Source organism: Ictalurus furcatus, chromosome 6 (assembly GCF_023375685.1).
Source record: "Ictalurus furcatus strain D&B chromosome 6, Billie_1.0, whole genome shotgun sequence".
NCBI lineage: Eukaryota > Metazoa > Chordata > Actinopteri > Siluriformes > Ictaluridae > Ictalurus > Ictalurus furcatus.
The window spans coordinates 7,117,102-7,131,415 of NC_071260.1; the positions used below are offsets into that span (position 1 = coordinate 7,117,102).

The window sequence follows — 14,314 nt, forward strand, 5'->3', positions numbered from 1 at the left end:
AGCTTTTCAGTGCAGTGAAGCATTAGTGTGTTCTCATTTGTTTATTAATGGCATCTTCTCTGCATCATGAGCATACTCGTGTCATCTTGCTTTAAGATTAAATGTAGCAAGGTGATGAATTATGAATCTTTTAGCATTCCCAACTCAGAAAGTCTACATTTGGTGCTGAATGTATGAACTAGTATTATTAACCTTTGAAAGGTGATTTCTATTTTACGTTAATGTAATACTGCTGTAATACAGCAGTATACAGCTCCCCATGTTTGAAAAAAAAAATGCTCAAGTGTTACAAAAAAAAAGGCGCAGGTTTAGTTAATCATCATAAAGTGTGACTTCCTCTATAAAACCAGAATGTTTGGCAGTTTGGTGTTCTGGAGCACTCAGGTGTGTGTCTACATCATGCCAAAAAAAAAAAAATGACATCAGCCATGACCTCAGAGAGGCAATTGTTGCTGCTCATTGATCTGGGTAGGAGTACAAGTCCATCTCCAAACAATTTGAAATTCACCATTCTACATTGCGAAGGACTATTTACAAATGGAGAGCCTTTAAGACAGTTGCCAATCTTCCCAGGAGTGGGTGTCCCCGTAAATTCAGTCCAAGGTCAGACCATTTAATGTTCAGAGATATAAAGAGAAACTCAAGCGCTACATCATGTGACCTACAGGCCTCTGTAAGCACGTTAAATGTTTATGTTCATGACAGCACAATCAGAGAACACTGAACAAGCATGGCTTTCAGGGAGGGGTGATTAGTCAAAAGCCCAGTCTCTCTAAAAATAATATAAAAACATGACTTAGTTTGCAAAATTGCACGTGAACAACCCACAAAAGTTCTGGAACAATATCTATTGGACTGATGAGACTGTAGTGTCATCACAAACACCCTATACTAACTGTCAAGCCTGGTGGTGGGGGGGTACTGATTTGGGATTGTTTTGCAGCCACAGGACCTGGGAAACTTGCAGTCATTGAGATGAATGAACTCCAATGAACAACGAACTCCACTTTATACCAGAATATTCTTGGGACAAATGTGAGGCCATCTGTCCAGCAGCTTAAGTTGGGCTGAAATTGGGTCATGCAACAGGACAATGATCCTAAACACACCAGCAAATCAACATCTGAATGGCAAAAGAAGAAAATAATCAAGGTGTTGGAATGGCCAAGTCAAAGTCCAGAACTCAACCCCATTAAGATGCTGTGGCAGGATCTTAGGAGAAGCTGTACATACAAATGCCCTCAAACATCAATGAACTGAAAAATGTTGTAAAGAAGAGTGGGCCAAAATGTATCCAAAATGATCTGAGAGACTAAGAAACTCCTACAGAAAATGTTTACTTCATGTTATTGTTGCTAAAAGTGTTTCATGTCACTGAATTGTAGAGTATGCTTATTTTTTCACACCTGGTAACTGAATGTTGGTTTACTTTGGGGGGAAAATTATTACATATTGATTTTTTTTCACCTGACATTATCTGGTTGTTTATCAAAGTTGCTGAGGACCACACAATTGTCATTAAATAAAAACATAGAATTGGAGGGTGTACTTTCTTTTTCCCATGACTGTATATCACGCTGATTTTCCAGTTTGGTCACTGGAAATCTATTTTATTCATATAGATATTTTCTTACACAACTTGATGTTTGCACCTCTCTCCCTGAACCCACTCTTGCTTCCTGTGTTAGGAATGAAGATGTGGGAGGCAGACTTTGGCACAATGGCACTTTTTGAGTAGCCGGCAGATTCATCAGCTGACATTTGCAACATGCCACAAACCACCTGCACACATTGCCGTGAATGCCTGGCCAATGGAAAAGGGCCATTAGGAGGTTCAGTGTTCTATCCTGGCCTAGATGCTCAGCCATAGGATTATGATGAACCATATGGAAAAGCATTTCCCTTCGGCTCTTTGGCATCTCCCTGACGCCAATCCGACATTGATGATGCAGGCAAGCCTCCCCAGCCAGTGATGCACCTATCCCACAACAGGCTTGGCTACTGCAGGACCCATACACAAACAATCCCCTATCCAATATACAAAAAAACTAGACAATTCATCCCCAGAATCAACAGATAGCATGGTGCTATGCTTTTGACCTCAGAGATGAATAGTGATGAACACCAGTGAATATTCGTGAATTTCCCCCAGCACACAGGTCACCTGGAGCAACGCACAGCTCCAGTATCACGCACAGCTCAAGGAGGGTGTGGTGTTGAGTCTGGTGGATGCCGGCAGGGATTTGGATGATTTCAGCGAGGGCCGACGGAACCAGTGTGACACTCTCCTGTTGTTGTGTGGGAATTAGGATGTAGGAGGCAGGCTTGGAGCAACCCTTATTGCTGCTTTTCTTCCTGGCCATGCTTTTCAGTGCTTTCTGTCCTACACCCCAGTGCACACTGTCTTTCCCACCCTGTGATACACCAACATAAACACACATAGTATGGTACAGCACAGTTCAGCTCAGCTCAGCTTTCTCTAGTGTGGCTCTCGTCTCTCTCTGTCCTTTATCTCCTCTCTGCTGCTCACTGAAATACACAGCCCTCATTAGTCAATCAGGTGCAGGCTCATCCTTACCAATCACGCTCCTGACTCTGCCCTCTTTTCACAAACCTAGAATGACCCTGCCCCTGCTGCCACAGACCACTACGTGTATTGACTGCAGCAAGGCTATTTGTCTGTGAATGCACCCAAGTCTAAGAGTGTGCAGACTTCACACGCAGCCTGCAGATCCATACTGGTGTTCACAAAACCAGTCACTAAAGTATGTGTTAGTATTTCTTAGTGTGAATACATTCATGTGCACTCAAAAACATCTAGAACAGCACAGACCTATGTGATTTTGAGACAGTTATCGATTCCAGACGGTCTCCTGTTCGAACTCTCTCTAACTCATTCATCCATCATCCACATCTCCCTTTGTTTTGAACTGAAACTCACATTCCACTGAATATCATTAAGTCCTGTCAGTGCATCACTTACCATTCATTATTCATATGAGGCAGCTTTTGATCTGCCCATGAGTATCGTCACTGCCCGTTATATGACCTATCATGCATGTTACAGCTTTTTCATATATAGACTTTCCAGTATCTAACACAGAGCAGCATTTAAGCTAAATACACATCAAACCAAAGATATTAAAGAAAATACATAATCTAAAATTCTAATTGAAGTTAAATAACATTAGTCAATTTCTGAATAAACTACGGCTAGCTAGTTGACTAGTGTTGAGCTCTGTCAAATCTGTGAATTTGTTCATTCATTTAATTTAATGCTCAAGTGTTGAAATGCTGCATGCTGATATGCTCCATGTTCAGTGCAAAGTTTAGATTAAAGACGCCATAATACTAACATTATTTGGCACTGCAGATTCAAGTGGTAACACCTTTTTTGGATTCTACCAAATGCTCCTTTGTCTGCTTATGATGGATAAATATCTTTATTTTAAACAATAGTTTTAAATTATGCACATTTAAAGCACTTTCAGAGACCTTCCAGGAAGACATCATGTATACATCCTGCATGCTCCACAAGGACAAGCCAATGAATCATATCTTACCATTTTACAAAATATAAATCACATGTTAAAATTTTCAAAATATGTTTCTTACGTGTTTTTGGCCTGACCATCTCTAAAGCACATCTGTCCCACAAGAGCAGCTGACTGATCGCCCAGACACTGAGGAACAAACACATGCAGTCTCTGGTCACTACCAGAAGCAAATTGTTTAATCAATTAAGAAAAATATTTTTTGTCATTCAGCTGTATTAATAATGCATAATGCTTAGATAATATCTGCTACCTTAATAAATTCATAACAATAAAGGATATCTTACTCCAGAAATTGGTATGCCCACCAGTGAACCTGAGCTCTAGAAATAAGAGCAGGAAACAAATTATAGGATGAAGCACATTTCCATACATTCATCCATAATTATATTGTACAGTCCCTGTAATAATACAGCAACAATAAGTCTAGTGGAAAAATCATGCAACATAGTATGAACTGTAGTACATGAAATTTGCTTATTTATGATGAAAAGCAAGGGCAATTTTAGAGTTTATCATTTAGGGGGACCGCAATAATATGTATCATGTGCACAATACCTCTTTAGAGTGCAACAGGGAACCAACCACAGTTTTGTGTGCACACATCTGTGTTGTGTATGTATGTACCGTACTGTACACTATATGGTCAAAAGTATATGGACACCTGACTAATCACCCCATATGTGCTTGTTGAACATCTCATTAAAGATTTACTTCCCCTTTGCTGTTATAATTTCCACTCTTCAGGGAAGGTTTTCACTAGATTTTGGAGTGTGGTTGTGAGGATTTGCCCATTCAGTATTAGTGAGGTCAGGCACTGATGTCAGGTTTCATGAGTTGTGCTGTTATTTAACAAAGAAAAGCATATAACTGTTGCTCAGCTAAAACTTTCTAGAATAATTTTTTTTACCAGTTTATGAAAGAAGACTTCAGTTTGTCACAAATCCACAGAATCCCATTGCTACATTTCCTCCACTAGCTACAAAACCAAAAAACGGATGAGAATATCACACCATTCACTGCACATGGATGGGAACATCACACCCCGCACTGCACCACACTCTCTCTGATCCTCTAGCACTACTCAACTGGTCCCACCATCTCTCAGGGTACAAGGAAGGCATGCATCATGACTCTTCTCTGTTCTGGCACCTCAATGGCGGAATGAACTTCCCCTAGATGTCCGAACAGTTGAGTCACTGTCAGTCTTCAAAGGATGTCTAAAGACCTACCTCTTCCTGAAGTACTTAAATTAGCACTTTTTTAAAGTCGTGTTGTCTGTGAGCTTTTCTTACTACATAACCTGCCCAACAGAACCTGGTGTTATTCTTAATCCATGACCTAGTGCAACAGTATCAGGATGTAGTTATTTATAGAGACTTCAAAAGGTCTTCTGTAAGTCACTGTGGATAAGGGTGTCTTCCAAATGCCATAAATGTGAAATGTAAATTTAAAATGGACAAAACAGAGCCAAAACAGGCATGGTCACAACCGGAAAAATCACTGACATGAACAAACTCAAATTACAGTCCAGAATCAGGGTTGAATCAAGGCAAGGCAAGGCAAGGCAAGGCAAGGCAAGGCAAGGCAAGGAATCTATCCACAAAAACACAGCTCAGAACTCACAGCAAGACTCACAAGTCTTCACATGGAAGTTCAAGTTCATACACTTTATATAGCAGTTCCACAGGAAATAGGAAACACCACCAAAGAAGTGGATTAAATATTCAGGGGAGGACGCCCTCTGGCAGTCTGGAGTGTAAATGTCTGGGCTAGATGTCACAGTTACATTTACTGTTGTGGAATGTCATCAAAACACATTATTTCCATATTATTTATACACTTATGTTATAGCAGCTATTAAAAAAAGTCATTTCCTCAACAGTCTCCATTTTTTCTCTTCATGAAGTAAAAAAATAAATGCAGCTTGTCACATAACCAAGACAGAGCAAAATACAGAATCCTACAGGAGAAAACTTAAAGGAGTAGTTTACCAAAGTGCTGACACTGAGTAAAGTCTTCTTTCATAAATGTTACATAAACATCATCTGATAGAAAGCTCCACCAGAGCAGCATTTATACACTTATAACACTTAAAAAGATGTATTTATTGTGCATCATGTAAGACTTAAATAACGTGATGGCCCAGTATACTATCACTAGAGTTGAAAAAATAATGTATTAGGTTGTTTTTTTTCTTTCTGGAAGCCGAGACGATATCAGCTGTCTGGCTATAGAATATTAATCAACCTTCTGTGCAACAGTGCAGTTTTAAAAAGAGTCAAAAGAGCCTAAAAGTAAGCCACTTATTATTATGCATTATATTGCGAATAAATGAATATGCACAGAATTATTCATATTTACAGTAATTAATAATGAATGTTAAATTGCATTACATTACCCATCAGATTTGTTATCACACCATTCTGTTGTGCTCGTGTTTTATTACAGATAAATCTTAGATTTCACTTCTGTATAAATTCACCCACACAAACATACATAAACACATACCCACACAAACACACCCACACACAGATACCCCCATAAACACCCACACAAACATACACAAACACACACACCCACACACACACAAACACACACAAACATACACAAACACACACACACACACACCCCCCCACACACACACAAACATACACACTCACACACACTGATAACTTACCGTATAACCATATATTTCTGAAGAGCTTCTAACCTCTGGGAGGATTTCAACAGGAACATCAAAGTACCTAAAATAACAATAAAAAAATAATAAAATCAAATTCAACAGTAATTTCTTGTCATTGTCTCATATTCAATTAGAGAAAGAAAAGAGCAAGCAACTGGTCAGGAAAAAGAAGGTCTAAAAAATAAGGTAATAGAAGGTCTAAAAAGTATGTTCTTCTACATGAAAAGCAGAGGGAATAAGGAGTGAAATATTGAATATACAAAGAACATGATTAAATAAGCTTAATATATACATAATTAGCAACATACAAAATGTATATTACTTGAGAATTAACAAGTTTGGATGCAGAGAACACGTTCAATTGAGTTAGAGGGGAATATTTATATTTAACCTTGGCCAGAATTGGATTAACACAGTGGTTAAGATCTCTATATACAGTACCTCTACAACTGTTAGAATAAGAGTAAATGATCACTTACAGTATTTTATGATTGCTATGACAATTTTTTCAATACTTTTAACAATTTCCCTAAACTCTTTATACAGTTAGCACATCTGTCTGTGTAGGCTATACAATTAACACATTTCTTGTTGCATTGACACAAAATGCATACAGTAAACTTCTTTTACACACAAGCTCAACCAAGACCAAAACAATGCATTTTTACTGTCAAATTTACAAATGCTTTCATACTGTATGTCCGAACAGATAACATCATGTTCTAAACCTAACTTATAGGCTGAAGTCAAAGTTCATATTGTGAATTGAAACCCATATATATCCCCTGTATTATATTCCATTGCTACTGAGAAACAGCTGATTGAAGTTATGCAAATAGATCAATCACAGCTGATTCCCATCTAGGAAACACACTCAGGTGTTGAGGTTCTTTCAATCGTATGACCATATGGTATACAGTAAAAGAGGACCTCTTTGGGCTGATCTTGTGTGGAAAAGGAACAATATAGAGTAACAAAAAGAAAGTAAGAAAAATGCCTGCAAGAGGGAGAGGAAGATGAGTACTAGGACAAGGGAGATGAGTGGAACAAGGGCAAGGGTGAGGAATACCTGGACAAGAACAACGTAGAGAGAAAGGAGTTAGAATATGTGTTGATGCTCAAAGAAGTGCCAGAGCTAGGGTACCTGATGAAATACAGTTTTTTACGATTGCTATGGCAATTTTTTCAATACTTTTAACAATTTTTCTGAACTCTTAATGCACCAACAAAACTACAACACACAATTGGCAAAACGGTTAACTTCATGCTCAAAATCACACACTGTAAACTAAACTCCATGACTGATTTTCAAAATACAATAATACACTAGCACAACATACTATGTCTACCAAAACACTAACTCATGGTCTCTTCCAACAGGAACATTTAGTCAATTATAGCGCAATGTCATAAAAACACTAACATCAGATGCATTTACAGTAACTGCATTATGTGTGTCAGGTCTGCCCTTATACAAGAGACAGTATATTGTATTGATCATAGATTGTGCTTTGCACTGCAGTTTCTTTTGAAGCCTCTCTACATTTTTGTTTTGTTGGGTTTAGTAAATGCATGCATTTTGTTTCTTTTGCTGCAGAAATTCAATACAAAAAATGAATGACCCATCTCAGAGTAGCTTTATGGAATGTACGGTTTATGAAAAAAGAAGACTGAGACAGAATTGCTGCAGTCAAGGCTCATTTTGCAACAGGGCATTACTGCAAGATAACAAAAATATGCAATATAGCTGCCGTTTATCATGTGAAAATACAAAATATACAAACAGAAAAAGCCACAGAAGAATAAAAAAAGAAAAAAGTCATCTTCTAATCTGCCTGGTGTTCGGCATTTGGCCACATGTTCTCATCCACATTACACCTGATAGCTTCTCTGGCAAGGCATTTTGGGAAGAACTCCTTATCCACCCCTGGCAGTGTTCAGCTGTGATGTCTTGGCATCTAGCATCCATTGCATCCAGGAGGGACATTTGGTCCTGTGAACGATGGTCAAAAACCCTCCATTTCCAGGTTGAGAAAAACTCCTCAATGGGGTTGAGAAAACTCCTCAATGGGGTTGAGGAAAGGGGAGTAAGGGGCAAGGAAAAGGGACATCATCCTCAGATGGCCGTCAAACCAGGCTGTGACTGCACAGGAATGGTGGAATGCCACATTGTCCCATGTGTTCACATATACTGGCAAGTGATCTCCCACCTGTCCCCTTTCTGCTTCTGGCATCTGTCTTTCGTACAGGTCTTCTAAAAACTGGAAAAAACTTTCTGTCAGCTTTACCTTTTATTCCCAACATGACCTCAGTCACCATCAGACGGAGGCGAAATCGTCACGTGACTGCAGAAGAAAATCCTCTAAGGCAGGGAGCATTTTATATAAAACACCGCGGAGATCAATCAGTGATGCACAAGCACAAAGTTATGTTTATATCCAAAATTCTCCACTGTGTGCAAGGGGCAGGGGAAACTGGTGCAAGTTGCTTAAAAGGTTTAGTTTAATTTAAGTTTATCATTATATGCTGTATTTGTGCGCTTGCAGTGTAAATTCTGTTGTTTATTATAACGGAAGTGATGTGTTAGTAACGAGGCCGCGTTGCTGATCACACGCAGTGTAGACACGCTGAAACAGAGTGGGAGTGCGAGTAAGATCTGTAATGTCTAATTAAAACATTATGATCAAAAATAAACACAAGTAAAATAATATTCCTAAAGACAGCGAGTAACAGAAACCACAAGGTACAGTGAAAGTGAGTTTTTTCATATTTAATTTAGGACTGTTGTTTAATTCGGTGCTTTTTGTTCATACATAAAAAATAATGCATAAAAACTTATATACAATATAAACTAAAATAAATGATTAAAATAAATAAACCATATATATATATATATATATATATATATATATATATATATATATATATATATCCATCTTCTATACCGCTTATCCTAACTTCAGGGTCACGGAGAAACCTTGAGCTTATCCCAGGGAGCATCGGGCACAAGGCAGGGTACACCCTGGACAGGGTGCCAATCCATCGCAGGGCACACTCACATACACATTCACACACACTTCAGACACTTTGGACATGCCAATCAGCCTACCATGCATGTCTTTGGACTGGGGGAGGAAACCCCGCAGCACAGGGACAACATGCAAACTCTGCACACACAGTGGGAATCGAACCCCCGACCCTGGAGGTGTGAGGCGAACGTGCTAATTACTTGTATATAAGTATTTATGCATTATTTTTATGGACGCACAAAAAGCACTGAATTAAACTACAGTCCTAAATTGATAATATATATTCTGGTGTGTGTGTGCATTGGGCTCTTTTCTGTTTTGGACAAACAGTTGTGTAAAGTTTTAGTCTGAAGTTTATATTTGTAACACTCAGTTTGTGGATATTATTTTAAATAAACCAAAATAAAAAACGTGTACTGAAAGTTTGTCCCGCCCCATTGTCCCGATTAATCTGGGGGAAAAATAATCGGTTATGAAAATAATCGTTAGTTGCAGCCCTAATATGAACAGCTGTTCACTTTGACTTTAGCCTATAAGGTAGGTTTAGAACACGATGTTATCTGTTCTGAAATACAGTGTGAAAGTATTTGTAAATATGGCAGTAAAAATCCATTGTTTTGGTCTCGGTCGAGCTTGTGCTTAAAAGAAGTTCAAGCATTTTAAATTTGTGTTAACTGTATGCATTTTGTGTCAAAGCAACAAGAAATATGTTAATTGTATTGTCTACACAGACAGCTGTTGTGCTAACTGTGTTAAGAGTTTAGGAAAATTGTTAAAAGTATTGAAAAAATTGTCATAGCAAGTGTAAAAAACTGTAATCTGTAGAGAGGAACCCGCCAAGGCTGTCCACTGTCTCCGGATTTGTTTAGTATTTTCATAGAGGCAGCGAGGGAAAATACTTAGATAAAAGGGATGGAAGTTTGCGGGAAGGAATATAAAATTTAATACAAAGTATTAATTGAAATAAAGTTTATACACGGATGATGTACATTAATCTCTGGCAGATCCTGACTCCAGTATCTCAGAACTTTTTCTACTATTAGAACTGTTTGGATTTATTTCAGGATATAAATAAAATATTACAAAAACACAAATTCTCACATATAATTGTCAACCCGCAGAAGAAATCAGGAGTAAATTTGCAATTAAATGGGACACTACCTCTATGTATAAAGGTATACCCACTATATCTGGGTACAAATATCCCCAAAGACATATCAAACCTATATAAAAGTAACTATGGCTCCATAAATATGGCTATAAAGTCAGAAATTGACAGGTGGTAAATACTCCGTCTAGACATGACTCATCAAATTGAAGTTCTTAAAATAAATATACTTCTACATCTGATGTGCTTATTACAATCAAGTCTGATGGACATCCCCCAAATACACAAGTAAGACTTCTAGCGATACCTCCAACAAAGAGATTTTAACAAAGAACCGAGCAGGGTAGAGATACCTAATGACAATCTGATCAGTTCAATGCTTACAAAATGAGGGACAATAAGAAGTTGGTCTCGAGGATATACAGGAGTATACAAATAAGTAAAAGATGCTCATCAACCTATATAAATTAAAAAATAGGAGAAAGAATGTAATACATCAATTTCAGAGGAAGATTGGGATCATTGTTGGGGTTGGTTGTTTACAACGTCACACCCAAGATGTGGAAATGGAAACTGGAAATGTCTGCTCAGGTTTTTCTACACCACTAAAAGAACAGCATTACTTGATAAAAGATTATATCAGGGCCTATGATGGTGATGGTATGGAGCTCAGATGGTTGACCGCTTCCATATTTTTTGTGGAGGCCCATTAATTGAATTGTACTGGAGGGAGATTAGAAAAGTTATAGAGGACACATTTGGAATGAGATTTTTTGTTTTCATGGTTGTACCTTTTCCTTGGTAAAGTGCTTCAACTAGGGGGGAGAAATAATAAATACTACTTCAAATACTATTGGTATCTAGTAAAAAGTCCATAAAGAGAAGGTGAGTGCAAAAAAAATGCAATGGATTGAAATTGTAAATGAAATTTTCTCAATGAAAAGACTTACCTTCATGTTACATTTGAGAATGGATCTTTTTAGAAAATATTGGGATATATTAGGGAGAGTGCTATGTAACCAATTGTGATTATGTATGTAAAAAAAAAAAAAAATTAAAAATCCTTTTTTCTATTTTATACCTTACATACGTTTCTCTTGAAATGCTTAAAAATTAATTTATGAATTAATGAATAAAAATAAAGTTTAAAAAAGGAGAATATAGAGGAATTATTATTGCTGAATCTATGTTAGAATTCATAATGAAAAAATGGCAATAAATATTTCTTTTATGGTATTTTTTATTAAACAATAAAGAAATAATTTTCCAATAAACCTGTGTGTAAAAGTTTTCCTCTTAAAGCATTTTCACAGTGAGCTACATATTTGACTTCAAAACAGCAAAAGACTAGATTTTGGGTTTTTTTTAAAAAACAAAAAGTATGCTAATTTACAGTATAATGCATATTTGATTTGAATACTTTTGCATAATTAATTTATGCTACATTTGCATAAATACATGTAGATTTTTGAAAAACGGGCGATGTAAAAAAAAAAACACACACACATAAGAATATCTGCAATCAACTGGTAAAGACTGATTGTGATACCGCATGTATTGTTTTAAAAAGAAAAATTACCCGTATAATCTGAAAGCATCTAAAAATAGTTCTTGTTGTTTTGGACCCGACTGATGAAATAGTGGAGAAAGTCTTGAGCCTTGAGTGTGTGTGTGTGTGTGTGAGAGAGAGAGTGAGTGTGTGTGTTCACCTGCACAGATCCAGGTCCCACTCCATAGTGTGTATGTTGAACAGCATTGTGCGGCTGGCATTGGTGACGTCTGTGCAGTGAACGCCACCATTTTTCCCTCCAGTTAAACTCTGAAACAAGAAATAAGTAAACAAATGGATCAAGAATTGGAAAATTATGAGTGAGTATATCTGCTAATTGTGTAGAGGTGACAAGTTGAAGGAAAAATGGATGGCTCGGTTATGCTGTCAGAGGCATTTTGCTGGTATGGTTTGGGTCTGCTTAGAGTGAAGTGTCACCACAAGTTGGGAGTTTGGAGGAAACCAGAGATACAGGAGGAAACCCACACAGAGACAGGAGGAACATGAAAACCTCCACACAGACTGTAACCCGAGCTCAGGATAAATGCTTGCTACTGTTTATCTGTATGTCTGTTTGTGTCTCTGTGTGTGTGTGTGTATGTATGCGTGTGTGTGTGGTCACTCACCCATATAAGCCAGGAGTCGACAGTTCCGAACATGGCGCGGTGAGAGCGCACAGCCTCGTCCACCTCCACCACATTGTCCATCAACCAGCGCAACTTCACCGCACTGAAGTACGTACTGATGGGCAGACCTGTCTTATGCTGCACACCAAAGCCAAAAAAAAAAAGTGTCAAACAAATCAAATCAAATCAATTAAACTATTTGGATAAATTATGATTAAAAATTAAATACATGCAATGAAATAAGTCGAAATAAAATGTAAATAAAACATCGAGCTTCCTGGACATTATTATAGCAGTTATTTTCCAGGCTGAGGAAGAATTATAAACTATCCTCAGCTTCTATAATGATATTTTTGAGGAGTGTGTGCATACGTGTGTGTGCGTGTGTGTGTGTTCGTGTGTGTGTGTGTGTGTTGTGTGTGTGTGAGAAACACCTCATCATAACCTTTAAGTGGTTTTTGTTTTTTCCAGGCATTTTCTCGTGTGCGTGCGTGCATGTGTGAGTGTGTGTATGTGTGTGTATGTGTGTGTGTCTGTGTGTGTGTGTGCATGTGTGTGCATGTGTATGCTTGTGAGTGTGTGTATGTGCGAGACACCTCATCATCACCTTTAAGTGGTTTTTGTTCTTTCCAGGCGTTTTCTCAATGAGATGCTCAACAGTAGACTGAGTCCTCAAGTCCAGCCACACTAAAGATAAATGAAGAATAAAATTAAAAACTTTTCCCATGGGGTTTTTAGTCATTTTAAACACACATACAGTATGTCATCGAATCAAGCATAACTTGTCAAACAAGACGTTCAAATCTGAATAATTTTTATTATAAAATAATATTGATATGGAGGTTATTTTTCAGTCTGATTGAGCTGAGGCTGAAATAAACAAAATGTTTTAGTTCCTGTTCATTTCACACACGCACACAAATCTAACCCTGACCTTAACCTCAGTAACCAAAAGGAATAACTTAGTTTTTCTAATAAAAGGTGCAGTTTTTGTCAACAGAAAATAAATAATAATTAAAAAGCAGTTTTCCTTGTGGGGATCAGCCAAACATCTTCACATGTGCTACTAATATTCAACTATATGTGCAACTGAGATGAAGTTAAATATGTTAGGAATTAAAAACCACGGTGCATCTGTATTGCTATAAAGTCAGTAGAAATGGAATAGGACAGTGGACATTATTTGCAGTAGGTGAACAATACAATACACATTGTTCAGTAAACAGAAGCACTGTTTTAAAACCCACTTGGTTAAATGGTGATATTCTGCCCTCTGCTGTCTTCACTGAATGACACTACTTTTAAGTACATTTAAATTTTTGGTGTTAAATGTCATTGTCTCTTCATAACGAACACCTGATCACTAACAAAACTAATGCAGGCCCTCTATGTCTTATGTGTTATTGTCTACTGCTTTCAGTCAATATGAACACGTGTGTATTATGCGAACTTACCGATAGGCAAAGGTCGGCAATGCCTTGGTCCCCGAGCTACCGAAGGCCCACAAAACGCTGCATAAACTCATGGCTAATTAATTATGTTTTTCTAAAAATCCAATCACTAAACTTCCATCAGAATGCCTAATTCATGAGTGTATCAGACCCCCCCCCCCCCGCCCCCGCCTTCAGTACCCACTACATTGGACTATTTCACAATTTTATTGCAAATCTGAAATAATTCAGCGAGGCTGAGACAGGCAGCAGGGTTCATTCTCAGTCTCTCTCTCTCTCTCTCTCTCTCACACACTTCTCCTCATTCCCTC

General features: G+C 37.7%; 1 protein-coding gene across 2 annotated transcripts in view; it reads right to left on the minus strand.

Annotated features, from left to right (window-relative positions):
- LOC128608564 (glycerol kinase) overlaps positions 1–14,314 on the minus strand; it is a 47,524-nt gene that overhangs the window by 24,152 nt on the left and 9,058 nt on the right. The window contains exons 5-10 of one of the 2 annotated variants that reach the window (XM_053626378.1): positions 12,998–13,239; positions 12,553–12,690; positions 12,087–12,196; positions 6,235–6,301; positions 3,842–3,877; positions 3,616–3,683 (exon numbers count right to left, since the gene is read on the minus strand). In XM_053626378.1, the coding sequence (XP_053482353.1) occupies positions 3,616–3,683; positions 3,842–3,877; positions 6,235–6,301; positions 12,087–12,196; positions 12,553–12,690; positions 12,998–13,239 (661 nt within the window). The remainder of the gene's footprint in view (positions 1–3,615; positions 3,684–3,841; positions 3,878–6,234; positions 6,302–12,086; positions 12,197–12,552; positions 12,691–12,997; positions 13,240–14,314) is intronic. The other variant, XM_053626379.1, reaches the window with a different exon arrangement.